This window comes from Taurulus bubalis (assembly GCF_910589615.1).
Source record: "Taurulus bubalis genome assembly, chromosome: 17".
Taxonomy (NCBI): domain Eukaryota; kingdom Metazoa; phylum Chordata; class Actinopteri; order Perciformes; family Cottidae; genus Taurulus; species Taurulus bubalis.
In genome coordinates, this window is record NC_136605.1 from 18,385,048 (window position 1) to 18,408,632 (window position 23,585).

Consider the following 23,585-nt stretch of genomic DNA (forward strand, 5'->3'; position numbering starts at 1 on the left):
CAAGCAGAGGATTAATTGAGCAGGAAATTCTTTCACTCAAGGCTTTTAACCGCAATACTCCGATATAAAAACTGTCCATTAAAAACATTCAGCTCTATACCCGTTGCAGCTCATCTGAGATTATCCCTGTGGAAACCACGCTTAGATTTATAATTTCCTCAAAATACAAAGTGGTGGGAGGCCAACAGTTTGATATCTCCAGTTGAAACCACGAGGCATATTTCTTGTTGTGTGAAAGATGACTGCAGTGTGTGATATTAATAACCAAAAACATCTGCTCAGAGAAAACAACAGGAACTGAAAGAAATTAATGAATTGTCCAAATCTACTAAAGTGCACAAAGAACATCATGAAGTAAATATTTCAAAACATTGCCTGCTGTGTTTTATTTTTAAAGATACAAGGCCAAAAGCATGTGAACACTTTAACATTGCACCCATCTGTCATTGCTTTGTCGTTCCCAAACCGTGGGTGTTAATCTGCGGCTATCTGCTCTTCTGGGAGGACGTCCCAGAAGGTTTTGGGACCCGGCTGCAGGGATTTGCTCCCAATCAGCTACAACAGTATTAGTGAGGTCTGCTACTGATGTTGGCCGATAAAGGTCTGGCTCACAGTCCTCGTTCTGGTTCATCTCGAAGGTGTTGGATGGAGCCAGATTCTCAGTTTGATCTCCGGCTCATCCCTGGCATGTCAAAGTGTCCCTGTGGAAAGATATGGACCCCAAAATGCTCCCAAAGGCTGTTTGGTGTGTGAATAAGAAAGAGATAAAGAGATAGATAGAGAGATAGAGAGATAGATAGAGAGATAGATTATTTTATTTTGGTAATTCTGTCAGCACTTTGGACTCTACCTTTGCATAAAATAGATAGTTAGATATATACTTTATTCATGTGTTTGTGGCAGCAGCAAGCAAAGTTACATAGGAAACATACAAATATTAAGTATGAATACTCAATATATACAATACAATAAAACAATCAAATAAAAAAAATAGCGTATTAAATTTAAGAAAATGTAATAATAAAGTGTATAATGTGCCATATATGTCAATAATTCATTCAGTTATTATTGGTGTTATTATTACTGACATTATTATACTGACCTTGCATTGTGCAAGCAGTGTGAATATATGGATATGTTCAGAAAATCTTACTTACATCATTTAATGAAAGGCTTTCTTGTCATATCATATGATTTGACAAACACTTGAACAATGTAACCACCAGTGTTCATTAACATTATTGAAGTAAATAACTGGCAACACCTTTCTGAAACTAATAGATGACATGCAGAGTAAATTGAATAGCAGCAGTATTTCCCACCCGGGCTCCGTTCACACTGCATCTCTGGTGGAAATAATCACACCTTTAGAAACAGTTTCCCTTAAACACATTTCTGACATGCAGAGTGAGCTGAAAAAGTCACTGGAGAGGGCCTTTGGCGAAGTTGTTTTGAGCTTCCCCTGCACATTTATTACCCAAACAGATCCTTTATTGAAGAGCATATGAAGTCACTTTGTGTAGTGAATGATATCTGAACTTCTATTACGAGATTACAAGATTCGCCTGCAACAGGCAGCTACAAAGGGCTCCTGTGCTCTGCCTTTGTACGGTCTGGACTAAAGCATGAGCCTCTCAGAAGCCCTCTATTATATATCTATCATGAGAATATATTGCTTGTATGTGCAAGAGTCATTAGGAAATTAATTTATTGTATAACTTTCCATACCCCGGTGTCCAATTTGATTTATGAGAGGAGATTGTTTGTGAAAAGATATTCTCCCGTTTCTTTATGCACTGTTTAAGGGTCGGGCCCTCGTCCACTGCAGAGTGACACGGAGAGTTCACGGGTTGGTCCGCTTCGGAGACTCGGTTTATTTCGGGTGATAAATCAGTAGAGAGCTCACGGTGGTTAATGACGTATAGCAACACAGAACTCCTCGCCGATGAAAACCTGGGCTGTGACAGAGATAAACCAGCAGGAAGTCCTGTTGTCTTCCATCTGGAGAGACTCCGGAGATTAAGAATACAGCTGCACACGGATTTAAGGCAACAAACGGTAGTGGACTAACGGGTTGGCGTCAAGTGCGTCTTCATCATCGTCAAACGGAGCAGAGACTGACGTTCTCTTGGATAACGTGAAATAATTAAGATTCAGCACTCGCTACGTTGTCGTGGGAGGAGTCAATACGTTGCATTCCTTGACCTCTGTTAGTGACGTCGGTCCGCAACGGTGAAACTACAACGTTCTGGAGCTGGACTACAAAACAGAAACTAAGATACTTTGTGTTCTTGCAGTGTTGCGACATGAACAACCCGGTTCATATATTACTTTATTAACGAGGTTGAAATGGAAGGAATATGAAAGTGAAACCAAGAGTGTCACAGAGAACAAAGCTACTAAACTGTCTGTTCAGTTTCTAACATGCTGAATTAAATACGTTCTCCCACAAACAATGTATTATATCCCTTTTGGTTGTTATGGTTTATATGCAGATTATAATCCGATCATAAGAATATGCAGACAATAGTTTATGAAACACCTCATCATTTACATGATCTGCATTTGTCTTCATAGTCGTTTGTTCTCGTGCGTCACTTTAAATGTTGCCGCCGCAAGGAGTTGTGGGTCGGCATTATCTCCTTTCCTTTTCGTAAAGGAAGATCCAGTGTTTCCTATGCTATAGGAGCTAAGTTAGGAAGCATTGAAGCTCCTGTCCTTTGCATTTAGAGAATTCGACCAGCACTTATCATGGCGGCCACTTCGCGACTTCCGGGTCATTTCAACCTTTTTGGCAGTGTTGGGGTAGTTACTCAGTTACTAGAAAATTGTAACTAGATTACTTTGCTAGTTACTGCATTTGAAAAGTAACTTCACTACTAGTTACTTTACTTTCCATTTTGTTTAAGCAAATGTTCAAATGAACTGCAAAGATACATGGACAAACATCATGGCCCTTTCATCACTTTATTTTCAATAATAATTTATTCAGTCACACGACACTTCCTGCATAAACAATCTACCGTAAACGTTGGGTTACGAGCCGCTACTACCTTCGGTCAGAGTCCCCGTTAGCTGCCCGCTGTAGCCGGCTGGGGCTCCTGCTAGCGCTCCGTCACTTCCCCGCTAACTTCCGCTAGCTCTCCGTTAACTTCCGCTAGCTCCCCGAAAACCACCGAAGATAGCAGGACCAGGCTCGATACCCGACTTGGGCAGAGGGGTCGCGGGCAGTAGCAGCAGCAGCGCTAGCTAGCAGCTTGTTGCTACTGTTCATGCAGGAAGTGTCGTGTGACTCGCGTGCCACTAATAGAGAACTTTTCGGACTGGTAAAAATGTCTTGGGTAACGCAGGAAAGCGCGTTACTGAGGTCTAGTAAAGTAGTGTAGTTACCAATATTTTGAGTGTAATGCGTTACTTTACTTCGTTACCTATAATAGTAATATCGTTACTGTAATCCGTTACTCCCAACACTGCTTTTTGGTTAGGAACCATCTTAACCAAATAGGACTATTCGACCGCAGCCAAGGTTCACAAGTATAGAGGGAGGAGTATATATATGAATAGCTATTTGTGAAATTACATCCGTCCATAATGTATCAAATTACAAGTAAGAATGCTAAATATCTTAACAGTCCCACTAACGCTGACTTTGCCATGTGTTGTTGACAAATAAAAAAAACTCATGCCTGTCTGAGTATCAACGCTTTAGTGAAAGGTTGTCTTTCGGGAGAGAGAAGCGTAAAAAAAAAAAGCCGCAGTGCAGTTTGCTCTCCTAAATCATCTGATCGGCGCGCTTAATTGAATACCGATGTGAAAGGCAGACAGCTAGAGATAGCAGAGCAGGTTCCTCGAGTAATTAAAACATTCTACTCAGCCTCGTATGGATAATTCACTTTCACTTATTTATCCTCTGTGGTGGAGGCGTGTCTGCTTTAAGTGTTGGTTATTGATAAGGGATGTTCAGGGTCAGCAATACGTTTGCAGAGCATGAATGCCCAGCTGTCAACATATAGAGCTATTGCAGCAATGAAGTTCATCCAGCATTATAATTTAGCAGGTTTTAACCAGGTTCTTCTGAGATTTACTCCATCAGAAGATTAAATCAAAGCCAATTCCCCTCTGGCTACAGGCAAGTAATCAGATCCCATAAATGTACAGTGTGTGTTCAGTGCAGAGAGAAACACTTCATTTACATTTGAACACAGTAAATTCTAACCAACGCGGTGCCAAGGACAACAGCAACTTGGGCTCAGCGGACCATAGAGTCTACACATTGCTTTGAAAATATGCATTTATCAGTTAGTAATTGAGTGCATTGGGACAGTGCGGTGCACAGTATATCTCTCGCTCCATTATCCAGTCAGCAACTTTTCTTTGGCAGAGATGTGGGCCAAATAAACAGCCAGACTGTGGCTCAGATTCGGTGGGGAAGGATGTCACACTGACATGCCATTACCACAAGTCACACATGGAATAACTGACATTTTTCAGAGGTAATATTTAATTGTACAACGAGGAGGAAACTGGGGGGAAGATACTGTTTGGTGGATGTGCAGAGAGGCAACCAGTGGATGTGTTGAGCAAGCTGAGGAGCAAGAAGTGCTGCAGCAGCAGCGATCTCATGTGACCTGAACAAACCTTTTGTCTCCTGCAAAATTATTAAAAAACACATCATGGTTTGGCTTAAAAAGACTAGAAAACTAAACCGGTGGGAAAGACCTGTGTTTTTGAGACGTTTAACACCCCGAACCTCCTCCCCACACAGACCTCTGCGTACTAATGTGATACGTCAATGCACAACATGATATGCCTCTTTTGAAACCTAACTCACAATGCTGTTGTGTGTATGGGAACATGTGCTTTAGGAGACAGGGCTTACCTGAAAGTAAACGGTGTCCATGGTGCTATATGCACACTGTATATACGGTAGGGCCCGCGGCTGCTTATCAGGGCTTTAAAATGTCTCTGACTATAAAGAAATAATGAACCACACGTCTTAATCCAAGCCATGTCTCAGGCAGTGAATTGTCTCAAGTGGCACAACATGCTATCATTTGGACCAGAATTGTGTCCGCTCTCATCGGTCAGTGCAGCTTTCAGATTTTTTAGTTTTAGTTGTATTTCTTTGACTTGTTGTGAGAGAAAATGTGACCTCATGTTGCCCAGAGCCGTTTGTGGGAGCAATCAAGTGTGACCGCTTGAGCCAACGAGTTCATCACTGAAGAGATAGAGAGAGATATATGCCCCGGTGATAAACCCACAACGCCCAGAGTAAACTGGAGCCAGAGACTACGTACCAAACAAGACTTTATTGACAAATTGACGTAAACTATAACTAAATCAAAAATGCACAAACAAGAAAGTAGATCATGTGCGACTAAAACTGCACAGTCAGGGAGGCCAGTATAGAGCTAAACAAAAACAGCAAATAGTCACACAAACCAAATAAAATAACACAATAATAAAATGCCCATGCAAAATATATATGGCTGCTCTATCCCTGCGTCCCTCTCTTCAGCACAAAACCCCACAAGCTAAAATCAAACATAAAAAGGCACATGTAATTGATGACTTTAAAAAGGAAATGTAAATGTAAAAGGCCTGGGAAAAACAGTGGTCGCTCTGGCAAGGACTCTTTAAAAAGAAAAAGGAACAAAAGATTATATGACATGGCTAAAATCATGCTTTTAAAACCTGCATGATAAGGAAGGAGAGCTCACCAGATCAGTCCCTCAACTTGGCTGCTCTCAGCTGCTCTCAGGTGTGCGTGTGTCGTTAGGCAGAAAGGTGCAGGTGAGCTTCCCACCCTCTTTTTAAAGGCTCCGCCCCTTTACCTGGGTCCTTCATTGCAGGCTGCCAGTGACCTGCCTTACCACATATATATATATATATATATATATATATATATATATATATATATATATATATATATATATGTATATATATATATATATATACATGTATATATATATATATATATATATATATACATATATGTATATGTATATATATATATATATATATATATACATATATATATATGTATATATATATATATATATATATACATATACATATATATATATTTAATGTATCCTTTTCCCCTCCATCCCAAATGCTCTATGCAGAATACTAAAACAGACTCACTTGGCATATTCATCCCACCAATGCACATTGGCTCTTTACATAATAAACATTGTTTTCAGTGAAGAATAATACAGCACAGAAAATGAAGCCAAAATAAAAGGATATGCGGCACGTCTGTAACAACAGGTCACTTTTTAATAAGGTTATTCTGTGCTCCAGCTGCTCTACAATCTGTATCACTTTGCACTTGTCCGGTTGACACGGCAGTGAAGTGGCTGCACATCTCCCAACAGAATAACCTCCGTTTATGAGTTCAGGGCAGCAGTCATCTTTTTTGTGTTCAACACTCTTGTCTTTTAAATTAAACTGCAAATTGCTGCGTGACACCGAAGCACTCAGTCACTCCGTGAAATTACTTGGAAAAACCATTTGGGCGACTTAAGTTAATTCACTGAATTTTGTTTCAGTTTCTGGGTTTTCTTTTATCTTTGGCATTTCTTTTTAAAATAAGCATTTTGTGTTTTTTTGTTGATTTAAACCATTTGTGCTATAATTTAGAGAGAAGTTGCTCTTCAATTTAAAGATGAATTAAAAGTTGTAGCATTAGATTATTTCACCCCATGTTGTAGTGATCTTCCCCCTATACTCCCAGAACATGTGTGGACAACAATAGATAAAAAAAACCTTTGGAGATTACGGGTTAACACTTGGTTTATTCTATCTATAAACATTTGACACATTTCTCTTTAAACTCTCCCTTTGGCAGCCTGGATTACACCAATTAATCTGTGCATCTCTAAAACATTATCCTGCATTTGTGCGACGTGTGTTTGTGGCAGATTCACTTCTCGTGTCAAACTTCCTCTGCCTGGGAGATTAAGGGCGTGTGCCGGGGTTTACTGGAAGTGCTCAAAGAAGCTGCTCAGAAAAGGGCTGAGGGCGACACCGGCATCCATTCAGGGATTACATCCTCCTATCGCCTCCCATCTTGAGTATGGAAAACCAATGCGAGATGTTCAGTGACTTGCAAACAGCCATATCATTGCTGAGGTGTTTGTCTGTTCATTTTCTCCACGATAAAGGCTTCTGTTGGTTTGGGGCTGTAACCAGCAGGAAGAATGCGGAACAAACGCATTAAACAGGTTAGAGGTCCTGCAGAGGCTTTCTGTGCTCTCGTGTGAGACGTTTGCTCAATATTATTGCTGCAATAGAGTTGTTCCGATACCTGAACTTGTACCAATCTGTAGACCAGTGAGTTGAATACTAAACACCTCCTAATTTATAGTTGTTCTTGCACAAAACAAATGCAGTGGGATTTATAGATGCACCTGATGTGGATCGATGCATTTCTGGTTGAATCGAAGGTGTTTCTGGTTTTGGAACAGGTGCTTAGCTTTCCATGACACGGAGGATACATACATGACTAAAAGGGACACTTCATTGGTTGTTTAGTCCCCATTTTCACATTTTCTTCCTAACGGGTGCGTTTCATTTGTCTCTAATCCCTGGCTTAGCAGGTATGAAACTCCAGGAGGAGAAGCAGCCCGCTGCGATTAAGTTGTTAGATTAAATCTTACAGTGATTAAATAACCAACCATTTTATGACTGTGGCAAATTAATTTCCCCAGTGTCGTGTCAGCCTGGCTAACACAGTGTATCTGTGGTGATCTGTGGAGCCAACTGTGAGCTGCAGTCAAAACCTGCTGCGGAATAAACGGCGGACCTATAAGTGTCCCAGCAACATAGTCACGGGAGAAGTATAAAGAACTCTGCGTTCCCCCCAAAAAGTACACCCTAAAACCAGAAGCAAACTAAAGAGCTTTCCGGGCAGCCGTAAGAGAAACCCCATCACGTGCTTCCACACTAAAAGTAAACAGTAAAGCCTCCAGAAAATAACTTTTTCTGTGCTGGCCCCTGTCTGCAGCGGTAAATATAGCTGTCACTCATCACATTTGGGTTGCTAAGCTTGTGTCGAATGGAAGCGCGCTGAAGGCACGGCGGACTGGTCATAGCTGGCATTTATATGTTATGCAAATAGAAAAGCCAACATGGAAATGAGCTTTTCCAACTGAATTTGTTTTTAATAGCTAAGCGTTTGTGCACATATGATACTGAGAGATAAATATCTCATAAATGATAGCAGCTCACATGGCAGGTGTACTATTTTTCTGCTTTGCGTTTTTTTTTTGTTTTTTTTTCTCTATCCCAGCAGACCTTCTGAATTGAGCAATCTCTGCCAGCTAAAGCACAATTTGGATTAGCAAAAGCCCCACTGATAGGTCAGCTTAGCCAGTAATGGAGCAGCTTAGGCCTTGTCTGCATGATTATAACATTCTTAGCAGCCGATTTCCATGCATCCAGATGTTACAGTACAAACATCTCTGCCTCCCTTTAAGCCTCACACACATTTAGATCACAGGGACATGAAACGCTGCACTTTAAAATATCTCTATATGATGGGTTTTGACAAAACACCTGATTGTATCTGTACTGCTGTTTGGAAATGTCTAAATCAATCTTCCGTCGTTGTAAATGCTTTAAAGCAACACTCATTTATTTGCCACATTTAATTTATGCTACAAGTTATCGTCTTGGACATGATTTTGCTGAATCAAAGCATCATAATGTCAACATGTTTCCCTACTTCAGACGCACCAGGCATTTCAGCTGGAACACACTGACATATCAATAATGTTTTAGTTAATTGACATTTAGCGGCTCAGTCGCTTTTTTCACACTTTGCTTTTGAATTGCTATAAATCCTCGTGCAGTAGCTATATTTCTCAAACCTTTCACTTGTAAATGATTTCCAGCAGCTCAGATTGTGGCTGCGTTTTAACTAAGAGCTCCAGCTGTTCTGATGAAACGCTCTCATGATAAAGTAAATTATTCCTCACCTCACACTATTTGTGCGTATACCTCAGTGCACTCAGGACACAAGCCTGTATTATTAAAATAATAGCACATCGTGATGCTCGGCACAATCGATAAACAGAAACAACGACCAAAGACGAGTTTAGCGAAATTAAAAAGGTTCATAATTGGTGTTGTCAACGATGGAAATGGAGTTGAAAAAATTAATTACCAAACGACTGTGCGTGTGCGCGTGTGTTGTTTTGGTCATTTAAAAAGCTCCTTCCACTCTAGAGACCGTTTTCGTGACCGTGCATAAGTCCACATATCGACAAACGTTTTCGGTTATGGGTTCATTTCTTACTTGAGACATCAAAGTGAAAGCTTATGAACAGGCACGCGAAGGCAAGCGCTCAGCATGTGAAGGCAGAGCGTCGAGGAGGCAATGAGATGAATGTTGTGCTTTTTGGATGCACAGCGTAATTGTTTGGCCTCAGAACATCTGGCTTATATCCTGCTGAAGTTTAGGGGGATAGTCGGAGCTCATTTTATTCAGAGAAAACATACTTTTCTGATGTTTTGAAACAGCGTGAGCTTTGCTACTCGCGCGTCATCCAGACATATGGAACGTTCTGCTGTGGTGATGATTGAGTTCTCTGCTATTACTACTATGTCATCACTACAGGCCGTTCAATAAATGCTGCGTAACACCTGATTCAGGTGGAAATTCAACTTTCTAAGACAAAGATTGCTGCTCTTTCATGTTGTTTCTGATGAGTTGCATTAAAAAGGTGCTCAATACAAACGCCAGAGCACATCTATGACCTCTGCATGCTCTCATGGCACAAAGATGCTTGAATAGCAACACACACAGATGGAAAGTGACTTCATTCTCTGCTCAGGTAGACAATACTCCACTGTGTCTTTACAGTGCAAATAGTTGCTGCTATAGTAATGCTCTGAATGTCGTTTTAAGAACCTTTTAAAAGATAATTTGAATACAAATTACAGAAATATCCTTCTGGAATCTGCACAGCAGTCGCCTGATGGCAGCTCCGCCCCCTTGTAGTCTTACCATGAACCCATTCTCATCCCTTTTCTCTCAAGCGCTACAACCAGCATTCATATTTTATAATATCCTGTCCAGGTGACCTGCCACGGCAGATGAAAATATTGTAACTCGTGACACAGCCGATTGCTATTGAAGGTGTCTTTGCAGCGTACGACACACCACTGGGCGTATCGTGTGATTGAAACCTGCATGAGAGATCTCTGAGGGAGTTGGTTAATCTCTCATAAAAGTAATAGATTTATGAAAAAAAATCTCAACCACACGTATGTTGGGGATATTCCAAATATGTATCTATAAATTACACATGTAGCTTGAGCCTAGATGATATTTAAAAGCCTCCAGTTCTCAGTGAGGATCCCAAAGCAGGAATAACAGTCTGACAATGTACTGACAGTCACATGCTATGCAGGAACTTAAAACACCATGTTTAAAATGATATACAGTGTTTGCAAAAAGCTGTCAGCACAGATCATGAATATTAAGGTGATCTGAAAACACACACACACACACACACAGAGACAGCAGCAGGCAGAAACTCTCACCCACGTGAAGCGTCTCACATCGCTGAAATCATTTCCATTTGTCACATTTAAATGCTGACCAGTTGCAGCAGGAAATTGCTGACCAAACACTTCACATATACATTTAGATTTTTGTTAGAAGCTCATTTTAAAAGCACTATTTAAAGAGCGAGATCAATGCACATTCAATGCGCTGCAGATGGATCCATTACAACGACGGGTCAAACGCGAGTCACAAGGCTTTGCTGCTGCACAGGACATTACACTTAAATGACATTTTTCTTCAGTTATGACTCGCCTGCAGTAAAAAAAGAAAAAATCCTAATAGAAAATGTGGACATTTTTTGCACTTGAAAAGAGCATTAAGGGACGCTGTAGATATAGGCCTGGTGTTAATAGCGAGGTAATAGATCATGACAGAGCCATCCAAGGCTCTTTTACTTTCTCTTTTATTTTCGTCACACAATCTAATCTAAACTTCCCTCGTCTTCTCTTCCATCTCGGGATGATGGAGGGAGGAGACTCCTCAACGCCGTTGAGGTCGGACATTCATCCATTGAGGAATTCAAACAGAAAACCGAAGGACTCTTGAATCTTGATGTATTCCATTTTAGTGGGCATTCAAAGTGGATTCAAGTCGGCTAAGTTAGCTATCCCTCGTCTGCTGATCGTTTTAGGAATATTTCAGGGCTGTGTATGAAACGTGTCTTTGTCATTTTCATTTCCTCGTTCGTTTTAATTTATGACAAAGTGGAAGACTCCCACACCATTTATCCCTGTGAGATTCCTGCTGCGCTTGAAGAAAGGCGAGGGTGCAATCTCTTCTCTGATGTCGAGAGCAAGACGGAGCAAAGCGACTCGTGTAAAGCTTAACTGGCAACTTTAACTCAACTTAATTTGTTAAAGATGTTTAATATTTTAGTTTTTGAAAAGGGGAGTTTGTGATTTAAAGTCTATGTCACGACGACATGAAAAAGTCCATTAATAATCAACTTTGTTCAGATTTTAGTTTAAGAGAAGTGGTTACATTGAGGATTCAGCCCACTCTCATTCCTCAGTGGCTAGTCTGTATCAGAGGCACTGGGCTTTAAAATAACTACAACGTTTACCCATCTTCGTCATTATCAGAGAAAATGCTCCGGAGTATAAAGATGGAAAAATGCCAGGCATGGTGAGAGGGTGAGGCGGTGGTTGGTTGAAACCAACAGATAAGGAGATGTGTGTCCAGGTCCCATGTGGAATGGAAAAAAACACACAAAGCATGTGTCCTGTTGACCATTTGCAGCGCTATAGTGTCATAGTTTGACCCGGGCCATGAGTCAGTGTGTCTCTTTAATGCTATTGGTCCATAACAAATCAATCAAAGAGTACTTAGAAAGGGAGTTGTGCCCGTCTGCATCTATTTGCAGGCGGAAATAAAAACCTTGTACTTTAGTATGTTCAAACTTATATAACTCAGTGTCAGCAGCACTTAAAGTGATTCTGACTATTGAGGGAAAAATGCTTCATAGTGTTACCTTTCAAAAGAGACCAGGACCATGCATTTACTCCAAATAGTTCAAGTACAGCTTGCAATTTACTTTGGGTATACCTGGATAGGCATTTTTCAAATCAATCAAAGAGTAGTTAGAAAGGGAGTTGTGGCCAATCAGTGCACACAAGCACCGTTACTAAGCAACCACAATGGCATCGCAACGGCGTCGCTCTTGCTTTTGAGCTTGCCGACCTGCAGCCTGCTTTGCATTATTGATTTGCACGTATTCCTCTTGCTAAAGCGTTACATGTGTTAGGAGACGAACAAAAGTGTTCCAGGAAAACATAAGGAGAAGTAGATAGTCAAGTAGCTTCCATTGGTGAAAGTGCAAATACCTTTAAGGTTGATCAAATACTGTCGCAGTGCTGTTCTCTGGGCAGACAGACATCGAAGATGACATTTCATCACAAGTTTTACGGCACGCATTACCTAAGTGTCTCCAGATATGAGAAATTGCAAATGGAACACGTTCGCCTGCTGTAATTTCCATCCTGATATTTTGTGAGTTACCTTTTAAATTTCTATAAAAGGAGAAAACCGGCGAAGTCCCTGATTCACAATCTGTCTTTATTAGCGGACGCAGGAGCCGATGTGGCTGCACACCGAGGAAGAGTTTGTGCTTCCTCCTTCCTCGTGGTGTCACACTGACCTACAGCTCCGTAATGAAATGGAGAAAAATGGAGGAAAAGGCAACTGTGATTTTTATTTCTCGGAAAGGTTCACGTGCAGGCGTTAAACAGATCGTGCTGCCCAAAAAAAAATAACCCTTTTGGATTTAAAAAAGAAGAAGAAGGGAAAGACAGAGAAGCCTCCGACAGACCTCAGGGCAACATATGGGCAGAATCAGGTATCCGACAGTCGTAAATCATAATCAAAATTCAACAAAATTCAGTTTTGCTCTCCGTTGCACAGACTGAAATCAGCCACAGATGCTGTTTCGTTTGTTGTCTTTAATGACGGGTTTTATTCCATTTGTTTCTGATGATGGCTCCAGCCATATGGCGTTGCTCTGATGGAAAGCAGTTTTTATCTTCTGCAGCCACTTGTTTATTCCACACGGTAATTGATGCCCTTCAATCATCTTGTCAGATGCGGCAACACTGCAGGCTCGGTGCACAGTGTGTGATTGGGAACTGCCGGGAATGCTCATATTTTCAGATTAAATTTGATTATTTTACACCTGCTGTCTGAGAATCACCGCACATGAAGCCACTTAATGCAAATACCCCTTAAAATATCATGAATATGCCGTGCACTAAATAAGCAGTGGATGGGGATTCATGTTAAAAAGTTTCCTCCGTGGTCAACTTCAGTGAAACGAACGCATCCTAAAGTGCCCGGGCATTTCTTTCCCAGACAAGGAAATCTATCATGTTCAAACTGTCATATTAATTGGTTCTGCTTAACTGAGCCGGATCTGCAACATTTCCAGGATGTAAATTTTAGCCTTTGACTCTGACGTATTCAGGTGTGACTTACAATTACATTTGGCCAGTTTGTGCTTTTCTTTAAACAAATAGCCGTTTTGAAAACGTATGTGTTGATTAAAGGTACAGTGTGGATGTTATTAAGGACCCATGAAGGGGAAATCCTGCCCTATATTTATTTGGAGCAGATAAAACAGTGCATTATTAATATAGGTAAAAGTAGAACCTTTCACAAGATATTTAGGATAACTATAATACTTTTTTTTAAGCTCATTAGATGCATGTTCTTTCTAACACACTAGACGGTTCTCTTCTCGCTCTGTGTTCCAAACTAAATCAATAAATGACACTGACATGTTTTCTGCGTATATTTGCACATCACAACTGTTTGTTTCTGTTGTGGCAACACCAATAACACTGAATATTGAGAGCGATTGTGATCCAATTGAATGTGTATTTTCCTTTTGGATGAGCTGATGAGAGCTCAAGCAAGCAAAGAACAATAAAAGTAAAAAACAAAAAAAAGCTACTGCTGTTGAATTACAGCACAGATGAGCCATTATGTAAGAACTTTATTTTTGGTTTAGCGTTTGGACTGCATTTTTGTTATTCCGAGGTTTGTGAGGCGACTTCACAGCCTTTTTATAGTCAGTAATGTTAAAAAGACACTGAAGTTGAAAAAGCAATATCCTCTGAGTTTTTGATGTGAGATGAGATGACTTCCATTTTCTCTCTGGACTTTAATACAGTTAAAAATAGACACATTTCCCAGCTCATATACACCGTTTTGGACTAATGAAGCGAGGAACTACTGCATAGCAAACATCCCCATAGTTTCATGGTTTCCCTCGTCGCCGCGCTTTATTTCAGGATGTTTTATGTCCAAAGTGTACCTGAACACAGCGTCAGAGCTCAGCCTGGTGATGTGGGGAGGAGAGTACCTGGCTGTTGGAAGAGGGACGGTCTTTGGGGATCTCAGGAAGAGAGTTGTGAATAACGTTTTGATCAGGACCAGCTGCCACTTCTGTCCTCAGCTATTCTCTTGAAGCCCAGAGTCCTGCAGAAGTACAAGTACGATGGGCTCATTTGGAGTGGGGAGGCGGTGTTGTGTTTTAATTAGTCTCACCATTTGTTCCTGCCATTCAACAGACATGGTTTACTTGTCACTATAACCGACTTTACTCAGGAGAGACCAACAATCGTGATGTAGATTCATCTATTTTTGACGGGGATAATTTGTCTTAAATCCCACCAGGCTCAAAAATGTTGTAGCTAATTACTGAGGAGGTGTGTCCTTGTAGGTGAGATGATGGACTCAAAGATGTGTCGTCCGTGAGACATTAAAAAGGAGGTGAAAGCAGAGTACTGAGGCATACTGTGTGTAACAGATCAGTTCGAGAAACATAAAAAAAAGTCTAATTTTTGACTATTTAGGCAAAATAAAGTTGCTTAATAGGAGTTTAAGACTAAGCCAATCAGATGCAAGACTGTTAATGTGGTTTTATCTGATTTGAACCAAACATCCCACCAACTGATGAATAAAATAATACTGATTGGTGCACAGCAGTAAGCGACATCACCTTTATCCAACTGAGCCCACCCACTTCAAATCAGGGAGAAGAGCAAGCAGAACATAATAAATAAATATAGCAATCACGAGAAATAACAAGTTACAACTTTGACAGAAAATATTCTGTTCCCGTTCAGCCCCTCACTCATTATAGGAAGGCGATTGAGAGAAGAAAAAATTGAGCGGTGTAAAAAGTCCAGTGTGAGGCTTTTGTGGAATCTATGAGCAGAATGCAATATCATGTTATAATAACTTTATACATGGCTATAACCTTTTCAGTACTGTATAATCACCTCAAACTAAGAATGCATTTTTGTTTGCTTAGAAGGAACCCTTCACATCTACAGAGAGCGGGTCCTATAGTGTTTCATAGCCACTACTTGCCTGAAGGCCATTGTTGTTCTCTAACATGCTTGTGAAACTGCAGTAAAGTGATCCTTGGCGTCTCACTGTTCCTAAACTAGTGCCATGTTGGTAAGGATGGCCTCTGAAGCGAGGTGACTTAGCAATCTGCACGCTCACATCACCGCAGTCTTGGAAAGGTCAAAGTGAGCTGAAGGATGTTCAACCACACCCAGCCCGATGCCACCAAATCCGACACACTGTCCCTTTAAGACCACCTGCGTTTGCGTTTAGTTGAGTTATCCACCTTTTCAATTTACCCGACAGGAACCTCTTGTGGAAATGCAAATTGTGGCAGAAGCATTGTTGTAGCAGACTGCATTTTAGATAGGATTTTGTCATTCAGTTGGGCGGACTTGATGGATTTGGAGGTGATCAAAGAAAGAGATACTGGACGAATAAATGTGTGAAGAACGTGACGTATACTAATTGGATAAAAAGGTATGGAGAAATAATGTATAAAGTAAAGAAACAACATGTTGCTGCGTAATGCCCCTTTAAGACGCCCCTTATTCCCCTGTACACGGTAGTTGATTACGCAAATGCAATGAGGACACATTTCTCTACACATAAGACAATATTACACAACTACATCTGGTGGATAGCTTGAAGGCAAGACAAGAATCCTCCCATTACTCTGAGGCTGAAAGGTCATCTTCAGGTTGAGAAAAACAAAACAAAGCAAACTCTCCACCATCGCTTGAGCCTGATCTGATCGCCGAGAATGGCAGCATCCTCTGTATTTGTTTTCCTCCTTAAAGCTGCACCTTAATCGAACAAAACAAAGCCTCCCACTCCACAACACAGCCTCTAAGACCCTCTGCTCTGGCTTGTAGGCTTTTTTTCCACGTGTGCCAAACATGCACGCATCCACTTGTTGAGAGTCGAGTGAAGAATGACTCATTTGACCGACCGTTTTTTTTTTCTCCTCCACCTCTCAGTAAACCAATGTCTTTGTTCTTTGTGCTGCTGTGATCACAAACATGTCACTCAGAGTGTCATAATGGGATTATTCATTGCAAACTGACCACAGTATCTCTCACTTCAGATGTCCTGGCTGACTGTTGTTGATGAATAGCCGTTTACACGCTGGATTGATATTTGAAATCGGACTCAGAGTAACACCTGAATACAAATGCCTTTTCGTTATCCTCCCTATTGTCCGTGAGCACTCTCACAAGGCACTGGTTTACTGGAAAAAATGCACGATTATTTCAGAAAACATCAAATGACTCCAGCTTTCATCTGTCATACTCTTTTATTGAATGTAATATGTTTCTTCTGCAAAGGGCAACGATTCCTGCACGTTCTAAGAGAAATTACTCGGTCTCAATGTTGACAGAAAACAAAATGACACATTTCTACTGTATAAATCACACCTCAATATTATCGTTTTTTAGGATTAATCAGTGGATCATAAAGGTCTGCCACTGGCACCGTCTCCAAATTGGGCTCTCCGAGGACTCAGGAGCTTATTATGAGTGGACTCTTTTGGAATAATTGATTGTATTTGACATGACATGGAGGAAGCTCGGATTGATACTCCGCAGCAGAGCTCTGATCAATCCAAATGAGCGTTTATTTCTCTGCCAGAGTTTATTAGAAGCAAGTCGGTTTCTCTGGAGAAACTCTCGTCCTCCAGAAACAGCATGGACCTATTAGTGCCCGGGAATGTAAATTAGCGTGATCCCTCACCTCATCATGCCTCGAAATATTCCCCGTACACTGATTTGACAGAACATAATGAAACATTGAGTTGAATGCCGGGCCATGTTCCAGAGCACTTTTTTTTGCTGGTGGGTGTTAAGGCATGAAAGATCTGCTGTGATCCGGTATACTGCACGTCCTGGATGAGGAATCAACCTCTGGAGACGACTTTGCCTCCTCTGGATCGGCATTTCACGCGGAATGGGTGTGAAATGGATTTCCTCCCCAAGTTAAAGTACACAACCGACTGGAGACATGTAGTTTAAAATGTTGTTTACCAGTTTTTAATTATTATTTAGTTTACATCAAATGGATCTGGTTGCAGGGGTATTTTATAACTGTTTTCCAAATACATTTGATGACTAAACTATGTTCTGCTCAGTGAAGCATCAAAGAGTCTGTGTGTGTTATTTACTTGCATCTACCACATCTCTCAAAGCAACAACGGTAATTCCCTGGCAGGCCTCTCACTGCAGAGACCATTAAAAGTTGCTCTTCGGCTGAGAGGCCGTTATCCTAACCCTTCTGTCTTCAATGTAAATAAAACCGTGCACATGAGGAGAGAAGCAGGAGTGTGAAAGCTGTGTGGACGTGTCAACAGTCTGAAGCAGTAAACAGCAGATGGTTCGCAGGCCTCTTTAGCGCTGTGGATTTCATTTACCTACCCACCTGAATGACCTGTGTCGAGCTGTGCAGCTGATGGGGAGAAGGAAAGGAAGAAAAAAAGAGAGAAAGAAGCCGAGCTAACAGTTTGCTCTTGTTTACTCCGGTTCCACTACACTGCAAGGCCAGAGGAGTCGTTTGCCATGCACGGAGGAATTAGCTTGTTTATCAGCATTTTGATTTCCGTCCCGCTTCGTCGTCCCGCTGACATTTGGAGACGTACATGATCCATGACTGATTCCCAATCAAAATGGAGCCTCGGCAACATAAAAGTATTTGACTTGCGCGGTTCCCATTATTGAATCGTTAAAAGCATGATACTGAACGTTGAGCCTGTGTGGACAATCGCTTGTTTGAAACGGAGTAACCTTGAACATTATACATCTGTCCTGTCCAATTGGATCTGCTCCAAAGATGCACAGCACATAACCAGTAAGATGTACATACAGTGGGACACCGCTTGTTTCGAGGTGATTTAATGGTGCATTCGTATTACCATACATGGTTATGTTTTGCACCCTCGGACCACCTACTGTACTTCAGAGTCGAGTTAAACGGCAGACCGAGCTAAAGTCCTTGAAAAGGTTGCAAAAATCTTTAGCCATTCATTACTGTAACGGAGGAAGTGTGGAAGGTGATGGAATATAATGAAAACTAATACTCTTTCTAGTGACTATGCTATCAGTTGATATGTTTAATATCCCATTACAGGCCCAGAAGTAACCACAGTTCTATGCTGTCAAGAGACAAACACAATCCAGAGGGAAATTACCCATCAGGAAGGCAATACTGTTGCTGAGATGCAATTACCAGGCCACTTGTGAGACTTTCAGCCCAGGATCCGTGGGTGCGTGTGTGTGTGTGTGTGTGTGTGTGTGTGTGTGTGTGGGTGTGTGTGGGTGGGTGGGTGGTCGATATGTGCATAACAGCTCCTATGTTTTGCAGAGTAAATTGGATTCTTTGCTGGAGAACAGTTAATTTAGAATATGTCCAAGATGCAAATGATTGATGTGACTATCGTTACAAGTGTAGGTTTGTGGTGCGATGGTAGCCTTATGGGGGGAAAAGACATATTGCATGGAGAAAGAAATGGCTTTTATCCCAGAATTATGGGAAATCTGTCCGGACCCAACTCTGCAACTCTCCAGATGGAATATTTTTTTTTGGGGGGGGGGGGAAACAACTGTATTCATGCTCGGATTTAGTTTAACTTCATTATATCGTGAAGCTCCCGTGCTCATATTTGTGAGTGGTGAAATATACAACGTGTCTTACAGAGGATTTAATGTACCAATTTAGCTCTGAATCACATCGCCTAGAAACAAAGAAAACAGCACAGATTGGAACGAACATCAGTGTAAACATTTGATAAGGGTTTGCTGAAGGCGAACGCTGGGCTTTATTATTGACACAAAAATAGAAAAGTGTGGAATCTGTGCGTATGATACACTCCAATGTGTCAACTCATCCTCACAAACACAGTTGACGATAATATGTTGTGGCGAATGTCTTCGCGACGGAGATGAATTTGTCAAGTTGGGGACACTTCTATTGTTCTTACAAATGATCACCTTGATTCTGATAATTAATAACTGCTGCCTTCAATGAACAGCCCCCCCGACCTCAAACCAAGCACAGAGACGAGAAGCAGGAGCAGAAGGAACTGCCTGTTCAGAGTGTGAGCCGTGCATGCATAATAAATGTATGACAAAACAATACCCCAGGCGCCCCAGTATTAATGATATGCAACCAACTCATTATTAAAGTTCCAAAACAGCTCCTGGAGTAACACAGATGGAGTCAATTAAGCAATGAGCATACTCGCTTGCCTGCCGTTTCATCTTCTTTCTTTTTATCTCTCGCATATTACTCCATGGATGTAATTATCTGTGTGTTTCTCCTCACAACATAATGTCCAGTGTTAATAACAGCTACGTGTAATTCCAGATAATGCACTGCTAAATAAATGTACCAAATTTGCTCGAGTTGTGTCCTTGGGTATTTCATTTGCACTGCAAGAATACTGTGCCGAGCTGACTTCTCTCTCTCTCTGTCTCTGTTTGTGTTCCCAGCGACCTGATGCCTTCTACGCTGGAGGGCCAGATCACCATGGAGAAGACGCCCAGCTACTTTGTGACTAACCATGCCCCGAAGCGCATCCACTCCATGGCCAGGGACATCAAGCTTATTATAGTGGTGCGCAATCCTGTCACTAGAGCCATCTCAGACTACACACAGACTTTATCCAAGAAACCCGAGATCTCCACCTTTGAGGTTCTGGCTTTTAAGAACCGGACGCTGGGTCTCATAGACGCCTCGTGGAGCGCGCTGCGTATCGGAATATACGCGCTCCACTTGGAGAGCTGGATGCAGTACTTCCCTCTCTCCCAAATGCACTTTGTCAGCGGGGAGAGGCTCATTGTGGACCCCGCGGGCGAGATGGGCAAAGTGCAGGACTTCTTGGGGCTCAAACGGATCGTCACAGACAAACACTTTTACTTCAATAAAACAAAAGGGTTTCCGTGTCTGAAGAAGCCGGAGGACAGCAGCACTCCCCGGTGCCTCGGCAAGTCCAAAGGGAGAACTCACCCCAAAATTGACCCGGACGTGATTCGCCGGCTGCACAAGTTCTACAAACCCTTTAACATGATGTTCTACCAAATGACCGGCCAGAACTTTGAATGGGAGCTGACGGAGGACAGTGAATCCCGCAGCTCTCAGGACTAGCGGCCCGCGGCATTGGCCCGCCGCCGCCTGCCGCCACACCACCAGCCTTCTTCAATAAAAACGACTATTGTCTCGCTTCGTCTTCAGAGAGAGAGCGCTTTGAGCCCGCCAATCAATCATGGCCGTCTTTGCAGTGTCTCTGTATCCATTAGCAAGAGTTTACTGACATGCTTTTTCTTTCTCTCTCTCTCTCTCTCTCTCTCTCTCTCTCTCTCTCCCTTCAATACTAATGTTGTTGATGGCAAATCATTATTGTAAATACTAAACATAAAATATATTTATATTGTGAAAAGGAGATGATTTATTCCTTTTTGTTTTTAAAGCATAGAGCTGATATAAAAAAAAATCCTGTTGACTATGGCAATGCATGCGATAAGTTAAGTGTCCTTACCTCATGAGCCCTAAGGCTAAACTGTCTGTTTCTTATCCCCTTACTCTCCCGCAGTTGCCCTCACGCCCACTCACCAGCGTTATGAAAGAATATTCTATTTCCATGGCTCGAGCCATAACCTGCTCTGTTTTATGTCTTCTCATACTCTCCTGCTGCTTTAGAAGAAGAGAAAAGAAAGTACAAGAATCCTTTGATATGTGCTAATCTTTTCCGTTGTGAGTGGAGACAATCCTGTTTGTTTGTTTTAAGTTTGCCAAAGTGTTCATTTACTCCGTGTCAGTGTTCTGGTTGCTCTGCGCTCATTAATTGCACACATATTCAATGAGAGAGCCGCTGCTGCTCAGTGGCCATCATTCAATAATTGGATTGTTTCACTGCACAGTCGAACATTAGCATACTGATGGCCGTGCACTCCGGCGTGGTGCAGTATCAGTGATTTTGGCATAATTTGACCAATAAATCCATGTACTACAAATACCAAGGAGTTAGCTGTGGATCAAACCATTCTGCATCTTGACAAAAACAATTTCCAGTCAGCCAAAAAAGCGCACCCGAAAATATCAATCGACCCTCACGGCGCCGGAGTGTTTGCCTTTGCGAATCTCCTCTTGTCGCAGTAACACATTGTCAAAGGGGGCCGAGCGGAAGTTTGCTAACAAACATCTGCCGCCACGCGCTCTCCTGTCGTTAGAGATTAATGGCGTGTTAAATAAACCGCTGCCGCCGGAACAAAGTCAATGTCAGAGAGAATTTGCTTGTCGAAGGAAAAAAGCTACATACATGCCCAGGTAAATTACCAAGCCATTACTGTATGTACTTAACTGGAATGAGATGATGTGTGGCGAGGTTGACTTGTGAACAGCGGGACTAATTGGGCAGATGCTTGTGTGGAAAATAACAGGGTTTTTGCTGTGAAAATTCTCCTTTACTCATGCAATGAAATAACACTGACCCATCAGATTCCTTCATTCTTTTTTATTGTGCATATCTTGCATTGTCTGTCTACTGTCTCTGGACTTTTCATCAATTGAGACAATCAATACAGCCAATGAGTCAATAAATACAGTCTGCTACACATTACTGGTCGCTACAGCTATGATGCATTGCTCTGTTAATCCTCCCTGTTCTCTGGCCATGGATGGCTGGATTGGTTCCCTCTCCGCAGACCTCTCCGTCACCCTGGGGAGGCCGGCACCAGCAGCTCCTTACACAGAGCAATTGATTCAATCAAAGTAAGCACTATACTGCCCTTTGTAGCGCCAAGCTTGAACACTTACCTCAGAGTATCGCTATCTCAGAGTCACAACTTCCACTTTGAGGCTTTTCGTTTGCAGCCATCCCCTCTGTGTTTTTCTTGAAAATCTCTCTGTCTTTCTGCACTTTCACCTCCTCTCTCTTTCTCTCCACGCAATCCGTCCTCTGAGCTGCTGCGGCATGGCGGGAAGCCGTCTCCCCCGAACGCTGCAGCACTCTGGCATAAATGGTGCTGAATGTAAGACATGCTACAAGGGTACAAATCGTGAACTACTATTTTAAGTGCACAAACATGTGGGTATCTGGAGTCCCCACTGGGAAAAAATAAAAATAAAACAACCAGTCAGTCAATGGTTGAAGGACGTTTTCTACATCTAAAATCTGGACGTAGACTCCGTGACATCACCCATTGGGTTGCCAACCAAAAACGGCCAAAGAGGTGCATCGCTGTTGGAGCCGAGGCTGATCTGAACAACTGTTATATTACTCTCTCTTGGTCTCCATTGGCCATAGAGACCAACACGTTTTGAAGCAGGCTGTACAGATGTTTATTTCTGCTGTAAAGTTGGGCATTTCAACATGGGGGTCTATGGGGATTGAGACACTTAGAGTTGTAGGCACTTCCGCGTTGGCTCCATTATTCTGCACCAGCGGTTGCTGCTTGGATTCAACAAGCCAATCAGATCCACCTCCTGTTCCTATTTCATGTACAGGCTGATTAGCATCTAACCACGTCTGAGTATCTCCAACCACGGCTTCACTACCCTTTACAAAAAGTTGCACGGTTATTTTCTGGGAAGCCAAAGAGAGAAAAGTGGGCATTTTTGGAGACGGCGTCTAAAAGATACAGGTGCTAAAAGCAAGCGTTTCAGACACAGTTTGAGATTGGAAATAATAGCTTTTTTTTCATTTGTATTTTTATTAAAGCCGATCATGTCATAATATAAACACAAAACAGTCTGTAGCACTGAATCTGTCCCCTTCAAGTAAAGACCTTCATTATTTATTCATTTGCACGGCTTCCCCGATCTTTAGAACTTGTTTAATCCACCTTTCAAACCAGACAGTCCCTCCCACTCAGTGTAGAGATGCTCAAAGAAATCCACAGAAGGCCCCCTACAGTGTTATTAAGACAGATGAGGAATCCATTTTCCCATCCATGAATATGCACTCCTGCTGTCATTTGCATTTCCAGCATCGCGCACACGAGGGAATTCCTCAAGACTTGTATCCAACCGCTAATTAACAGAAACTCTCTCTCACACACACACACACCTTTTTCTTTTGTACCTCTTGCTTGCTTTAGGTACAGGCGGGGAACTGTGATGCATCCTGCGAGAGTTGCGACACTTGAAAGGCATGTTAAGCTGGCCTTCA

The 23,585-nt window shown here is 41.9% G+C and overlaps 1 protein-coding gene across 1 annotated transcript in view; it reads left to right on the top strand.

The window, feature by feature from the left end:
• The window catches only part of hs3st4 (heparan sulfate (glucosamine) 3-O-sulfotransferase 4), a gene marked incomplete at its 3' end in the record, with an annotated part of 71,888 nt that extends 51,325 nt beyond the window's left edge, over window positions 1-20,563 (top strand). The window contains exon 2 of the mRNA XM_079233088.1: window positions 19,909-20,563. Within this exon, the coding sequence (XP_079089214.1) occupies window positions 19,909-20,563 (655 nt within the window). The remainder of the gene's footprint in view (window positions 1-19,908) is intronic.
• Window positions 20,564-23,585: the final 3,022 nt, after the last annotated feature.